Raw genomic sequence first — 16,919 nt, 5'->3', positions numbered from 1 at the left:
CATACCAAATACTAAGTAGTTAAGCAGACTAATGGTTAAGCTACTATAAAAAAAATAAAAATAAAAAAAACATATTCATACTTGATTTCTTTCAGACATAAGGAACTCAAAGTTTACAGTAGGCAATCCAAGTTCTAAATAAGTCCTAACTAAACGTAAATCAGCACTGTTTCCTGTTAGTAAAAAATATTTACTTTTATAAAATAGTTATCAATGAAATAGTAAGAAAAATATACAACAAATAAATATAACTTTTTCAATGTAGTTACATTTTTATCTCATTATCACTATTCAATGTATAATGAAACTAAGTAAAATTACTGATTCATAGTGAAAACTATAAAGTAACAAACTTGTCCCAATGAAATATTCATAAATAAATTCATTTTGATAGACAAGTTTACTTGCCTAATAAACTAATGCTCAGAAATGGTCTACTTTTTAAAGAATCTCTGTTCCTTTAAAAAAAATCTAATTTATTTTTATGCTTGGGATCTGCTACAAAATATCATGTATGTGAAAAAAATAATTATTTCTTCGTGTTTCTGCAAGCTAAATATGCATTCCAATTTAATAAGCACACTAGAAAAAATTTTGAAAAAACAGGAGCAGTTAAAGAAAACAAGTTTTGGTAAAATTAATGAACTTCAAATATTAATGAAGATGAATATTAATGCTGACTGAAAAAAACTTAAGCGGAAACACTTTGTTTCCAATTAAATTATAAATGTTTTAATTTTGAAAAAAACTACTCAATTTTGTTCATGTTTAATATCATTATTTTGCTTATAATTAAATCAGATTAATTTACTTTTGGAATTTAAGGTTTTTTTTTAATATTAACTTTTATCTGAAGTTATATCTTTGGAACAAGTTGGGGAAAAGGAGAGTAGAAAAAGAATTTTATTAGATAGATTAAATTAACATCTTCTCCCTTTAATTAATCTATTTTCTGTCTGTTTATAGTTTATCATACTAAACATTCATTAGTCATAAATCAAGTCATTAACTGATAAGAATATAGTTATAAGTGATGGCAAGTGGACTTAGCTTTTATCAAATAACTTTTTTACACTATTAAGAAAAGTTCTTGACAAGAGGATGTTAATTTAAACTACCTACAAATTCAAAAAACAAAAATTAGGTATAGTATTCCAACAATAATGTACACTATGAACTGTTTTTAACAGTTTGTGCTCACATTTTATTCATTTTTCTACATTTACTAACTCCTTAATCATCGGAATAAAAAAAAAATTCTAAACATTTCAGTTTTGATATAAAGAGAATTTAACTAAATTACTTTTTATTTCTTACCATCTAATCCATGAACACAAATTACAAGATGCATGCCATCAGGACTAAATGCTCTAAGGTCACTATCACACTGGAAATATGGAACATCAGATGCCAGGCTAGGGAAGTCACTGAGAAACATCATTATTTTAGGATCATAAAAAAATAATTTTTTGCAAAAAATAGAAAAAATTTTAAAAATGAAATATTGGGTTTTAATTGAGTTTGTCTTTTGCTATTATCTGAAACAAAAAAATTAAAAAAATAGGAAGATCCAGAGATTTTCTTTGACTAGCTGTCAAAAGTCTGCAACTGACAAGTTTGGAAAAAGAATCAAGTGTATGCCACTACATCTACTAGAAACTAAGTACTTAGTTTTTTAAACTTTGAATATTTTAAATTACCAAGTCAAGACATTGTTGACAATAAAACAAACCAATCTGATTTTTGAATTAAGAAGAAATTGCCATGCTAATTATAATTTAATGAATAAAATAAATTCACTTAAAGCCTGTATTCAGCTATTCTTTCATTTGACTGATTTCGACAGTTTATTTCATTCGGTCTAAAGCTCATAAATATAGCAGTCCCATCACTTAGCTTTTATTTATTATTAATAAAGTGATCATAGGAAAATTGTAAATGCAATTAAAATATTGTTTTATATTTAAACTTTTTTCTAACAAATTTTATAAAATAACTATCTTTAATTTTAAAAAAAAAATTATGAAAATAAATCCAACTGAAATTTAAGTGAAAATACATTTTTAAATATAATTTCAATACTATATAAACAAATAATAATTAACTATACATTCATTTAATTATGATTATATTTTATGCCATAAAATTGCACAAAACTTAGTTGATTTTTTTTTTCATCTTCAGACTGTTCAAAGATTTTTGAAATTTTCTGTTGACTGAAATTAGTTTTCAACAGATATAGCTATTGAAAAGATATAGCTATTGACTTGTCATTTAAAAGCTATTTTTGACACTTATTATGTCTAAAATGAGTTTTTAAATCAGGGGTCTGTCTAGGTTTTTCTGAGAGGTACCTATTCAGTGAAAATTTAGACATAATTTGTAAAAATTAAAAATTATACTAAAAACTCAACACAAAAATATAGTAAAAATATTGATTTATCGTTTCTTATGTGATACAAAAATAAAATTTTAAGAAAAAGTATTTTGTGAAACTGTTTTTCCTAAAGTTGAACTTGTGAAGGTACTGCTAAAGGGTAGTAAATTTGGCCTGAACAGACCCCTTGGAAATGATCTCTTTATTCAGTAAGTTTTGATATCTTCCTGTCTGATTTTCTGGTTTATTATGAGCATAAATAAAAATAATAAATTTTAACAGGGTGCATAGCCAAATTTCTCAACAAAAAACTTCTTAAGTACTTTTCAAGCACTCAAAAATCATTTTTAAGCTCTATATACATTAACAAAATGCAAACTAATTTTCAAAGAATTTACATGATCATGATTTAAAAAACCGAAAATGGAAAATAAGCACCTTTAAGCACTTTTTAAAAATGCTACGCACCAATGTTTAAAAAAAAAAAATCATAGATTAATAAATTTGAATCCATAAATAAGCCTCTTTTTATCATTTTAAAACCCATTTTCGTACTATGATTTATTATAGTTGTAAATATAATAGGAAATTGTTCCCATGAGATGAGTGTAATATATTTCGGATTATTTATTAGATTAAAAAACAACTTTTGAGAATCATGACAGATTTGAAAAACAAAGATTCATATTATAAAAATTTTTCATTATAGAAAATTAAAAGTTTATTAGAGATATTCCTTTAAATTAAAAATTCAAAGAGACTAAAAAATTGGATATGAAGTGAAAACTTAATGAACAAAAGGATTATCAGAAACAATGTTAGAAATAAAATATTTTAGTAAATATATCTCTTTATTTTCCACAAATAAGGAGCTACAGATACAAGTTTATAATTAATTATCTTGAATCAGCTTGCACCAGATTTATAAAAATATAAGAAATAAATCAAAACAAATAATTAAGTTTCAAACAAAATACTGGATGTTTCTCACCTGTACCATAACCAGGGATACTGAAGATGTTTGCGAAACTCTTCCTTAGCTTTAACAAAACTGGGGGGAAATGAAATAAAATTGCAAATCAACAAATATAAAATTTTACATTAGAAAGCTATATATATATATATATATATTTGTTAATTTATATCGTTNTATATATATATATATATATATATATACACACATATAAAATATTTTCTAATTATAAAAAAAATATCAAGCAGTTGTATTCCCTGTGCTTTTCACTATACAACAATTTTATTTAATAATATGAAAGAAACAGATTTGATTGCAAGAAACAGGCTGGTTATTAAAGTGATTTTCTTGAGAATGAAAAACAAACTAAATTCCAGCTTCTATATTAACATGAAAGGTTGGTCCAGTTTGATAGTTCTAACAGATGTTAAAATAACATCTATGGAATATCATATGTCAACCAGTATGGTGGAAGGATCGCTGTAATGGGAGGTCATACCGAAGAGCATATACTGAGCCTCTATTATTGAAACACTCTTTAATAACCATACAAAATTTAAAAATAAATGATATTGTGACATGAAAAGCTAAAAAAATTTCATGCAAACTTTCTGTCAACAAACCTGTATCATTGTTGAAAACCTTACCATTAATATCTAAACATTAGAAGAGAGTTTAGATGCTGACCATGCACTTAACAGAAGTTACAATTAAACATTGTATTTGCTATGTTAAGAAAGCTCAAAACATTTGCAATATTTTTGACTCAGAATAATATAAAGTATAATTTACTTTTTATTTTAAGATTTAAATTTCAAATAAATTTATTTCTATAAGAAACTGCCAAAATGGGAAATATGTTTTATTTCATCAGTGACATTGAACACTGATCAAAATAACTGAGATATAGCTTTTAATGTTTAATCTACTCTGTAAACTTAAAACCAATTGGATATAGGCAGCATCTTTATAAGATAATTTCTGAAAATGTTCTAGTAACAGAGAAGAGAGAACTTTCAAACTGATGCATATTATCCTAGCATAAAGGTACAGATGAAATAAAAAAGCTTAAATTAATATTGTTAAGGTCAGAAAAAAAGCTTAAAAATGGAATAATTATTTTTTAATAGTTGAAACTAGAGATGTAACAGGGACTAGACAATTACCGGTACCCAAACAGATTTTCATTGCCCGTTTAATACCCAGATCAGACAAAAACCAGTTGTTGAAACTGGGAGATTTTTCAAGGTTTTTTCATAGAGTAATGCAAGTATGCATTAGTTTCATATAAAATATTTTTTGCAAGAAACAATTGAAATACTACTAAAACTTCAGAATCGACTATTTCATAAACTAATATCTTAGTTTATGAAATAGTCGAACGCTCTTAAAACAAAATCATATGTATAACACTTTGTTAAAAGCAGTAATAAACTTTGTTTAGTTAATTTGTCAACTCAAAATTTAAAAAAAATTCTAAAAAGGAATTAACAATAGACCAAACACACTTGATCTAGAAAAAAGAGATTTGGCGATTGTAGGCAAAGCGTGCTTGGGTCTGCCAATTCATATTAGTTATTAAGAAAAAGATGAAACAATACTTGGTTGGCCTGAGGTCTTGAGATTGAACACAAGTCTGAAACATAGGTCAAAAACCTGAGACTCAGAACAAAAGCCTGACAGTTGACAGGTGTGCAGTTTTATTTTATCCGTAATAACTTAGAGAGTAAAACCACAAAAAAGAAAAACATGATCTTACCTAATCATTTCAGTGCCAATAACTGATGCTCGACGAATACTAGGCGTATCTTCTTCAAATGAGTTTGAAGTAATCAGGCTGAAACTTCTTTGCCTTTCACTCATACTACTTAAAGAAATTGTTGTGTTACCTTCAGAGTCATCAGGCAAATTAGGATTTGATTCAGAGAGATCACTTAGCATTTCTAATATGGTACATTTTGTATCAAAAAATGAAATACTGTCTGCAATTTTTTCTTTATTTTCAGTCAAATCAACTTTTGAAGTTGCATTTTCTTCTGTATTTTTCTCTTGTTCACTTGCTTCATTTGAAGTAGAAACATCCTCTGATGAAGAGCTATTAATGTCTTTTTTATTGTTTGAAATTGGTTCAGTTGCTTCATCTCCAAATTGTGCAGGAGGTTTAGGGAAAAAAAGAGTACCTTGGCAAATTAAGCTTGTAAGGCAACTATCATTAGACCATGAAGAACTGGTTTTAGAAGCTATTTCTAAAGAGTGTCTTTTATGCTTAGGTTTTGTAGGTTTTACTGACTTTTTCGTAACTGATTCAGTTTTACCATTAGCTTGAGGTGGATCTTTAAATTGCACAGGTGGGGAAGGGGGACAAATTTCACAAACATTTGAAGTAGATGTTGCATCAGTCAGCAATGTTCCAGGCTCATCTGATCCTAATGACAATGGAGGAGGTGGATCATACTTATTGCTTCTTTTTTTCTGAGGATTCAGAAAAATATTTTCATTTTTTGATTTCGATGGCTGATTTGAGACAACCATTTCTGGTTCATTACTATTTAAATTTTTTAAAGAAACTTGTTTTTGGGAATCAGTAGAAAGTTCTTCGACAGTATTACTTTTTGAAAACTCAATATCTACTCCATTTTCACATACAATAGCGTTATTCCTTGAAATCGTTTCTGAATTAGAAAAAATTGTTTCATGGCTCTTTTTTAATTGACTAGGAGAAGGACATAGGCCATGATTCTTTTTTCTGTCTGGAATTTGATAAGATGGGCTTGGAGGAACTTTTCTTTCTTTTTGTTTAGGTACCTCAGATGATAAATACACAAAATGACCATTTAAGAGTTTAGATTTTTGCATAGGTGGTGGTGGTGGTGGAGGAGGTGGAACATACCCTGATGTCAAATCAGGCATAGATTCACTATTAGGAATAGAAGAGCTTGCTTCTGAGTACAAAGTGCTCATAACAGAAAGTGTACTTTGAGAATGCCGTATACCGCTTTCTAAAGCAAATGGTATTTTTAAAGATTTAACACCACCACAACCAACTGAACTGCATGTATCTAACTTTTTGACACCTAATAAAACAACAGTGTTCGAGCTTTGCCCAGGTTTTTTTAATTGGCGTAAAAAATTTACAGTTCTGGAACGGAGCTTCATTTTTGATCGAACAGCAATTTTTTGGTTGATTCTGGTAAATGCACTAGAAGGTACAACATACTCTTCACTTTCATTTTCAAATTCATTTCTGGCATTGTTAAAAATTTTATCCTTTAAAGAAGGCTTTTTTATTGCTGAACAACTTGATTTGGTAGATAGTGAAGTTGAAATAGATTCAGGACACCAAGAATAAGCAGATGGACTAGTAGGAGTAGCAGTAATATCAGGCGATCTATATTTTTGGCCAAGAGATCCCTGGGATGTTCTTCGAATAGCATCACTAGATTCATCAATATTCTCCTCAACAAGAAAATTAACATCTGTCAAACTAGTGGACGAATCGGATTCTAGGCAAATAAAAAAAAATTAATAAGAATAAAAATTCAGAGATTGAATTATTTAAATGATTTATTGATTCAATATAATATATTTATCAACAAATGCTAATTATTAAATTAATTATACAACTTAAAATTATTTGCAATCAACATGCATTTTAAGTAATTCAAAAAATGAGTGGGCTAAAGTTATATGCTAATATTCTAAAGCTATGTACAAAAAGATAATTTAAATTTCAATAGCTAAATACAAAAAATGTTCTGATATATAAAATAAATTTCTTATTTTTATTTTTTTCAAATGAATGTTAAAAGGTAATAAAGCAGGGTTGGGTTTTTGACGTCAAAAAGTGGTTTTTGACATGACAAGGGTATAATACTGGTTTAAACTGTCAAAAACCTGTCAAAAATGTCAAAAACTGAAGTTTGCCAAGAAAATATATAAACTTCAAAACTACCAACAGTTGCCATGCATTATATTGAAATTTAATTATACTATAGGTAATCAGCAGGTTTTAAAATATTTTTTAATTAAAATTAAGGTAAAATAACAGATTTAAAATCTCAGAAATTTATATTCAAATGCATGTGCAGAAAAATTTTGCACAAAAATTGTTTAAATATTTATATTTTAAAAAAAATTTTTTTTTCTTTTTGATACTTAAGAAAATTAAAAGTTTATTACTATGCATTTTTGACATATAAGGAACATATAACTAATATTTATAAGGAACTTACAAGTTATGTTGTATAAATACAAACTTGATACAAGTGTATGAAAAAAAATTTTAATGTTATACCGAATATCTTTATTATCCAGTATGTTAATTTGAATTTAAAAGTAGTTATATTTGTGAATAATGATAAATATAATTCATATTGTTTATTATATTTATTTATAATTATTACACTTATCATTTTAAAACAATTTTTATCTCTTAATTTTTTTTTCTCCACTTGTATTAAGAATACAAATAATGCATATCTTGAAAGCAAGAAGTAATTATTCAACAGCTGAATATTTAGATATTCAACAAAACTATATAGTATTCAGCAAAATGAAATTCACAAGTATTTGGATAAACTAAATTTTCAGCATAGTAAATGAATAGGCTGAATATACTGTAAATCGACACTAACTACTCTGTGTATTTAACAGAAAGCACTTAAATTTGTATTGTCTTATGTTAAAAAGATTATTAAGAAGATTTAAAAGAATATTAAAAAGATTTTTCTTTAAAAGAAGATGTCTAATGTACAAAACTGCTAATGTTTATCTTTAAAAATGTCTAATTTTTAGTATAATCTATACTATACACTAAATTTGGTTATAAATAAATTTCTTAATAATATCACTGCAGATTTTCAATAACACATGAAAATGAATACATAATATTACAAAAGATGTGAGTTTTCAAAAGTACAAGATTTTGGTTACTATTCAAAATATAAGTGTTTCTTCAAAATTTTAAATTTATTTTTTCTAGAACATATTTAGAAACACTATCCTTTATAAAAAATATATAAATTTTATGTATTAATTAAATTTCACATATGAATATAGGTTTTTGACATTTTCGACATTTTTGACAGTGAGGTTTTTGACGTGACGGTTTAAACCATGGTTTAAACTGTCAAAAACTGTCACATGTCAAAAACCTGCCAACCCTGTAATAAAGATTTTCAATTTTCCAAGATTTTTTTCCTAATCTTATTAACAAAGAAAATAAAATTTTCGTATCTGTTATCAAATAGAAAACATAAAACTCTTTCATCCTCAAATTTATTGGTACAAAGATTGGTCATATTATATTAAGTTATAAACACATAGACGTTTCAAGCCTTACATTAAAAATTTACATTTCAACAAGCCATGAATGTGTAATGCTAACTCAACTTGTTTCTTTTTAGTCATTTACATAGATGATGCTGGACTATCCCAATATATTTTACATCAGAATATAATAGAATCTAATGTTAGTTAATGTCAGTTATAAAATAATGCAAGCAAAATAAATATAATATCACTATATTGAAAATTATTTTTTCAATATAACCAACAGTGAATGCAAATTCACCATCATCACTAACATGAATGCGAATCACCAAGAGAAACTAATTTAAAATTAGTTTCTCTTGGTGATAATATGAAACTTACATCCATGCTGATTTTGATCCAAACTAATGTTATAGAAAGCTATTTTTCTATCGAATTAATTATTTTATTACAGTTCTAACCCTACCTGCCCCACTTTCACAAATATCATTTGTTCCACATTATGTTACTTAATTAAGCAAGTGTTTCAAACATGTAGGGAGATTTTATCCACTGTAAAAAGCTTGCAATGTGATTTCAAAACTTAATAATTAATCAGCAGCTTACTTTGAAAGAAGTAAGCGTATTACTGGATGTAAAAAAAAATAATTAACTAAACTACAAAATGAAACAACAATTTAAAATATATATTAATAGTAGTAGTCATATATTAAAAATAATATAAAGTAACTTTATTCTTGAATTTACAAAATAATTTTTTTTTCTTTACACTTCATTACTTTTTGAAGAAACCTATAATTGTGGATTGTTTTTTAATATCGTTTTGTTAACATTATTGTACCCTTTCTTCCAAATTGTAAACTACATTATCATCACCACTTCAATATTTGAAGTGCCTTCATATGACATTTGATGATTGTTGTACCTCCTTAAAAATGTAGTATCTATCATGTTGCAGTGGTAATAATTTCATCCTTTTTATAAATCATTTAAGTTCTAAAAGATGAAGTGAGCTTATTAGTTTCCGTTTCTTCTTCATCTTCTAATTTTGATGATTTCTAAACGTTCTTACTCTGTCATTTGAAGTTTTTCAGTCTCTTGTTTGAAACTTTTCTCATTCATCTGTTCTGTTTCACAAGAATCATCTTCCTTCCTTGGTTTCATAAACCTGGTTTTACAACCTCCCTTTTTTATAGCTATAGCAAACAGTTTCTAATGACAGTAAACAAAAGATAGTTCTTTCTTTTTTAACTAAAATGCATTACAGAAAAAAGTTTTTATTTTGCATATACAGAAAAATGTCTAAATACTAATCTTGCTGCTAAGTCCAAAACTTTCAGGTATTCATCAATTATTCGAATTTATTCATTATTTTCATATTCATTAATTTTCGACTTTGTAACATTCTCCATGAAGAGAATGACCTTTCTGATTTGTTTTTTCTCGTTACAATCTAAAGTGGTAAGCAGCTTTGCAAAAATGGACATTTATATATTTACTTCATTCTTGAGATATTTGGGCATTTTATTTTCAGCTAAAAAAAAGGCTCAATCTTATCCTTACCTATCACATTTGTGCAGAAAAGCACCATTAACTTTTTTTTTTACTTAACTTTAATTCTTGGACTTCTAAATTTTTTATTGGAAGCATGTCATTTGGCAAAGCTCTAAAATCCAAAATGAAAACATTCTTTTGATTATACTCAATGAGAATTGAATCATGAATTTCCGAAATCCAGTAATTCCAAATCTTTTATAGTTGTGTGGAGAACTAATTTTGCAAAAAAAAAAAATCTTTAAGGCCCACTAACTACTAAATGGCAAGTAAAAAATATCAAGAGAAATAGACACTTATATACATAATGTACACGTATTTCAGTTATTAGAGAAATTTTTCAAAAAATGTCAGAAACTAAAAGTGTTATTTCCATTCTTGCTTGGTAGTGTATATTTTTATATAGCAAAGTAAATAAATTTTTTAAAAAATTTTTTCAACTTTATTATTTACTAACTGCAAATAAAAACTTTTGGACGACTCATAGGTTAATAATTATGTGATTGTACCACACAAGTGAAAATACAGACATATTTTTATAGCAAGGTTTTATAAAAATATGCATATGTTAAGAAGTATTCTGCAATCAAGGTAAGAAACTAAATAGGAAAATCATTTGAGAAATATAGAACAATTAATTTAAAGATAAATGTTATGAAAACAATAAGAATTTTGATTAAACATTAATGTGATAAAAAAAATTATAGAACTATGAAAAGTAAAACTTCAATAGTTAAATTATTTTCTGTAAATGAAGAAATTAAATACATACGTGAACTTTGACTGTTTCCAGATCCTCTTCTAGCAGTTTCTTGATAATGCTCTTCATATACAATTGGCAAAGAATTTAAATCACCATCAAACTCCACACATTCTACTTCCAAAGGTGGTAGTAGAGTAAGATAAGAAGACTTTCTCAGCTGTTCAGACACATCTTGATAGGCTTCAATACTAGAACATAAATTCAGATTATAAATACATTCTGAGTGAATATATTTTAAAAAAATGCTTTTAACACATTAAATGCAGTAGATACCTTCAGTCAATTTGATTTAGTTATATTGTATCATTCAAATAACTCATTCTAATTGGCATTTATCATTAAAAGAACTCATTCTTTGTATCATTCAAATAACTCATTCATTTTATCATTCAAAGAACTCATTGAAACTGGCATTTGAATCTCTATTTCAAAATACCAATAATCATTTTATTATTTGTAAATTAAAATATCAGCACTGAAAAAAGGTCTGGAAAAAAGTTTGATCTCGTTTTGGTAAAAGAAAAGTTCTCCATATCCAACACAATATAAGAAATGACAAAAAAATGAGGACCCATCTCCCTCAATTAAGTTAACCGCTTGAAGTGCACTGCTGTAATGGTCAACTTAGACAGGTCATCAACTTAGAGGGAGGCGAAGCATTATTTTTAATCATATTATTCATATATTTCTAATAAAGTAAAGTCTTCTAGTAAAGTTTCTAATAATCAAAATAAAGATAAATAAAATTAAATCATTTTAATATGACTTTACAATTTCAGTAAGCAAAAACTCTATTTATCTTTAAGAAATGATATTGCTTACAGAATGAATTACAATTAGTCACATATATCTTAATTTTAAACTGATAAGTTTAAGAAACAAATACACATATTTTAGTGATGCATACCAGTTAGTTACTATCAATTATTTTTTTAAAACAGCTATATAGAAGAACACATATAAAATTAGAATACTTAATATCTAATCATTCCAGCATTTTAAAATTTACTGTTATACTTACAAAAACCTTTAATATTTTCTCATATAGTCAACTTACTAAAGGGTATTGGTTAGCTTTTGATATTATTTCACTAACTCATAGAAAATTTTAATAACAATAAAGCATAGAAAATTTTGACATAGAAGTTTTTGTTCCAGTCAGCTTACGAAGGGCTTAGAGTAGCATTCAAATAACGTCTCTAGACAAATTTGATTAACTTCTGCAATCCACATACATGATAGATAGGTGGTCAGGTTACAAAGGTTTTGCTCCCTTTAATTATGCAGAATAAATTCAGTTCCTCATAATAGAGATCAACTTGGTGGTGGTAAAAAACAAGTGCGGACAACTTGACAGGTTTTACTATACTTAACACATATACTACTAAAAAAACATATTGAATTCACAATCACAAATAACATGCTAATTTTTATAATTAAACACTGCTAAGTGTGAATACTCAAACCAACACTTAAATAATATGATATATAGATTTTTAAAATAATTTATGAAACTAAGAAAAAATTAAAAATAGTTTGTTTTCTTCACAGTAAACATGAAAAACTTTTAACTTTCTAGCACTATAATAAATGTAATATGATTAAATTTAAAATAGTCTTATAACACTAATTGCTAATTAGTTGTAATGGTCATTTTCAGTTTCTTCCATTTAGTCCAGTTTTTGCTAGATTTTTTTTCCCTCACTTTTTTCAAGTGTTCTGAAAAAAATAGATTTCTTCTAGACAAAAGGCCAACCCTGCTTTTAATGGGCATTCTGTTTTACTTTTACATTCATCACTTTTTATCTGAAATTCACATAAAAAGTTTTTTTTTGTTAAGTTTTTTTTGTCATTGATTAAAAAAAACAAAAATTGTTTTGTTTCAATTGATATAATTATTATAAATAATTAATATTTAAGAGATTTTTTTTTAATTAATGTTAAAAAAGCAACAACAATTTAACATTTGTGAAAAATTTCTCACTTTTCTATTCTTAAGAAATGTAAATAAATTGTGCATCAACTTTGCAGTTTGTAACATTTAAAGGTAACTGCAAATATCAAAGCCAAGCATTTTTTATACAATTTTTTCACAAGTTTACATTTTTTGATGTTAGTCTTATAATTTTTTCCCATTCCATGAAAATCCTCTTAATATTTGTTTTAGTGTATTTCTAAAATGGTTTCATTTTGTTTTTATTATTGATAAATGAAAACTGAGAAATTGAAATGCCAAATTTTAAAAAAAAGTTAAAGCAAATAAAAATATTATGTAAACAATTTATTAAAAACACATCAAGAACTTAAAAAGGTGACTGTATAAAATACCTGCTATCGCACGGAGATAAAACAGAATCTCGTGTTCTTTCAATAATAAAAAAAGCTTCAGAAAAGCGTTTGATTCGCTGGAAGTGTCTTTGACGAGATAAATGTTGTCGTATTTTTTCCCTCCCAACAACAATCTCCAGAAATTTTTGCCAAAGAAGTATAAGAGCTCCACAAATTTGAGCAATATCACTGTTAGCTTTAAGAAAAAATTCATCTTCAGATTCCATGCCCTAAAATGAAAATGAGATTATAAACATTTTCATACACTAATGGATGTTTTCTCTAAACAGTATGGTTTCAACTATACCTCATATGGTCCAAACAGTTGTTCCTTTGATGGGACAAGACGACCACTTTTAACATGCTTATAGCATTCCTGTTGAGATGTTATATAGTTAGAAACTATTAGAACCACAAAATTCTAGGTTAAAAACAACTAATCTCATGATCTTTTTCAAATTATAGCCCAATAAAAAAAAAAATAATTTCATCTAAGAAGCCCAAAATATCTGAATTTGATAAGATTTTATTTGAGTGATAATAAATGCAACTTTTAACAGGAGGTGGCAATTCGAGAAAATGCTATCAGCTTAGAAACCTGCATAACATATACCTAAAAACTGCATCACACATCACATTAAAGTTTTTGATAACTGCATCCTTTTGTGAAAGTCAAATCTTTTGCATTTTTTAAAAAGGTTTTACAGATTCACACCAACATATAAGTGATCAGAATGCCCATGGTTTCAGTTAAAACTTATTTTTACAACATATAATTTAAAGTGAATGCTAGGAATATATTTTTTTTTATTCTTAATTATGCATTTCTTTAAAATATTTATATTGTCTATAAATTTATCTGAATCAGCTTATTACCCTGGAGTGATTAACACAATTAATAGTACTCAAATTTAAGAAAAGCTATTTTTATACATTATACACTACCATTTATTATTAAAAAAAAAGATAGAATGTGAGGTGCAGAACTTTTTAATTGTGTACACTTTAATAAAAATATAATATCCAAATATATAAACTTGGTTACCAAAAAGAGGATTTACTAGTTCTAGTATGTAAAGAATTCTGCAATCACCCTCCTATTTGAGAAGGAAAATCTCAATCGTTGTGTACTGAAAACAGTGTTTTTTTTTATTTGAATCTTTCTGAGGATTAACTATAAAACTGTTATATGTCAAGAATTGCAAAAATTTGATTTGTGCCTTTTTCACCATATAAAATTGTAAAATTGCTAACCCAAAAAGAATAAAATAGGTTTTGCTAGGAATATAAATCATTGTGTATCTAGAATGTTCAATTAAAGTTAAAAACACATTTTTATAAATGAACCTGAAAATATTAAATCAGACGACAGTGTTGACTTAAGCTACACATTAAAACAAATAAGAGATAAGAGATAATTATTATTTCTGTTTTTGACCTAATCTGAACCTGTAATTAAAATATCCAAATAAGATTAGATATGCTAAAAAGTCATTTTATGACTCACATTAACCACAACTGTTTTATGTGTGTCCCAAATCACTAAATGATGCAAAGAAAGAAAGTTGCATTGAATTTAAAATCTAAACTAAAGAGTAATTCGAAACTTTTTCAATCGCTTTGACCATTTAATTTGACTGTAATGGGATACAATAAGACATTCATTTTTGTAAACAATTTATTTTTTTCCAAACATTTAATGTAATGAAAAAAATTTATTAAACTTAATTTAGAATAAAAATGAATAAACAAAGTTAAAGCAAATTCAGATAAAATTAAAATTACTTAAAATAAAGAAATTAATAAACAAAGTTAAACACAGATAAAAAATAAAATATCAAAAATTTTATTTTAAAAAAATAACTATTAATATAAATAAAAAAAATTTAAAAAAGAATAACAGAAACTTACCTTAGCAAAATCACTTATTCCTTCTAGATGAGGGTTACTATCTAAAAAATCTGAAATATAATGAAATATAGCAGGTAACTATAGTAACTCAACCATTTAAATGCTAATGTTTCATTTTCCGGAACATGAAGTGCTGTTTATTCCTTGAAAAAGATTGGTAGAAAAGTTTTTAATCACTTTGTTTTCGAGAGGATTGAAATATCCCCGACTACCAAGGCTTATAAGTATAACATATTACTTATATAACAGACTTACAAGTATAACATTATACTTATTATATTAAGTATAACATACATACAGCATCATTACTACTCCGGGAAGAAGAATATGTGATTGATAGTTATTAGTTAAGAATAGTAAAAGCTTTCAATTTACTTTTTAAGAAAATCTAGAAATGAGTTATTTTTACTACCAGTTCTTTTCTGGGATACAAAAAGCCCTAAACATGTTCCTTTTCTAAAAAGGTAAAGACTGGTGATTTCTTTGTTAACATTATTCTTAAATAAGCAAGACTATATATCAAAAAAAATTTTTTAATGCTAAAATTTACACATTTGGTTCTCCAATCTCACAATTGTTATATTTTTAAACTAAATTGTTAATTAAATGAATAAAATATTAAATTAATTTAATTGCAAATGTGTTATTGCATAACAGCTTTTTACATAAAGATACTTTTCGTATTATTATAAATTATTAGCTCTGTGGGTAAATGGTTAAGAAAAATATTAATAAAAACAAGTTTTACCAAAAAAATATAATGTTTGATACAGTCAAAAAAAATTTATAAAGAAAGATTAGAGGAAACAAAAATATTATATTAGCTTGCAAACCAGATTTAATAAAAAACTGCTAATTTAGAAAGAAAAAAAAACAATTTAAACAAACAAACAAAGGAAGGCGGATAAAGGATAGATATTAATTTACTGGATTTATTCTAGGCAATATATGTTTTAAAAAAAATCTAGATACATTAACACATGTATCTCTGGCATAATTTACAATTATGTTGATCAAATGCCAACAATTTTTGATAAGCAATAATTTACTGCAAAATACAAATTATAAATTTTTATTGAGTAAACAGATATGTGCTTATTTTCTGCATATATTTTCTGACAATAATTCTTAGTAAAGCACACATAGATGGATTATTATAATTAATATTTAATAATCCCTTCTAATAGCTATTTAATGTTAAGAACAAAATTATAATAATAAATTCCTGATTTTTATAACTCTTTAATACCCGTTGATCTGTAAGTTAAGTTTGCAATAGAAAACCAAAAAGAAATTTAAATTTTATAAATAATAATATAAATAAAAATAAAATCCATAACTTTAGAAAATGCAATATATTTTTGTTAAAAAGAAATTACCTAATTTCAACTTCTGCCATGCTGGTAATAGGGTCATATATTCCAGCAATTTTCTACACAAACTGTAGTGAGCAGAGAGTAGAACAGCACAAAGTTCCCAATGTACCAAATGTGCTCGATAGAGCCGAGCAGGAGATGGAACAGATCGCCCAACCTATTATGGTGAAGAAAATTATATCAATAATTATAGGAATTATAAGATAACTATAACATGAAAGGAAAGAGTAATTAATAATTAAATAGGGATCAATTTAAAGCTACATTTTTTAAACAAATGCAAAATTATATATTCCTTTTTTCTTTTACTATGTGTTAAAAAATATAAATAAATCTTTTTTTTTTTTTTTTTTTTTTTTTTTTTTT

The 16,919-nt window shown here is 26.1% G+C and overlaps 1 protein-coding gene across 1 annotated transcript in view; it reads right to left on the bottom strand.

Annotated features, from left to right (window-relative positions):
• The window catches only part of LOC107443689 (protein FAM135A), a gene marked incomplete in the record, with an annotated part of 48,106 nt that overhangs the window by 10,407 nt on the left and 20,780 nt on the right, over positions 1–16,919 (bottom strand). The window contains 9 exon segments of the mRNA XM_071187241.1: positions 82–173; positions 1,318–1,427; positions 3,369–3,428; positions 5,110–6,853; positions 10,948–11,126; positions 13,267–13,496; positions 13,574–13,642; positions 15,178–15,227; positions 16,557–16,710. Of these exon segments, the coding sequence (XP_071043342.1) occupies positions 82–173; positions 1,318–1,427; positions 3,369–3,428; positions 5,110–6,853; positions 10,948–11,126; positions 13,267–13,496; positions 13,574–13,642; positions 15,178–15,227; positions 16,557–16,710 (2,688 nt within the window).

The sequence above is a fragment of the Parasteatoda tepidariorum genome, chromosome X1 (assembly GCF_043381705.1).
Source record: "Parasteatoda tepidariorum isolate YZ-2023 chromosome X1, CAS_Ptep_4.0, whole genome shotgun sequence".
Classification (NCBI taxonomy): Eukaryota; Metazoa; Arthropoda; class Arachnida; order Araneae; family Theridiidae; genus Parasteatoda; species Parasteatoda tepidariorum.
The sequence above is the reverse complement of the archived record's forward strand: the minus strand, read 5'-3'. Positions and strand labels throughout refer to the sequence as shown.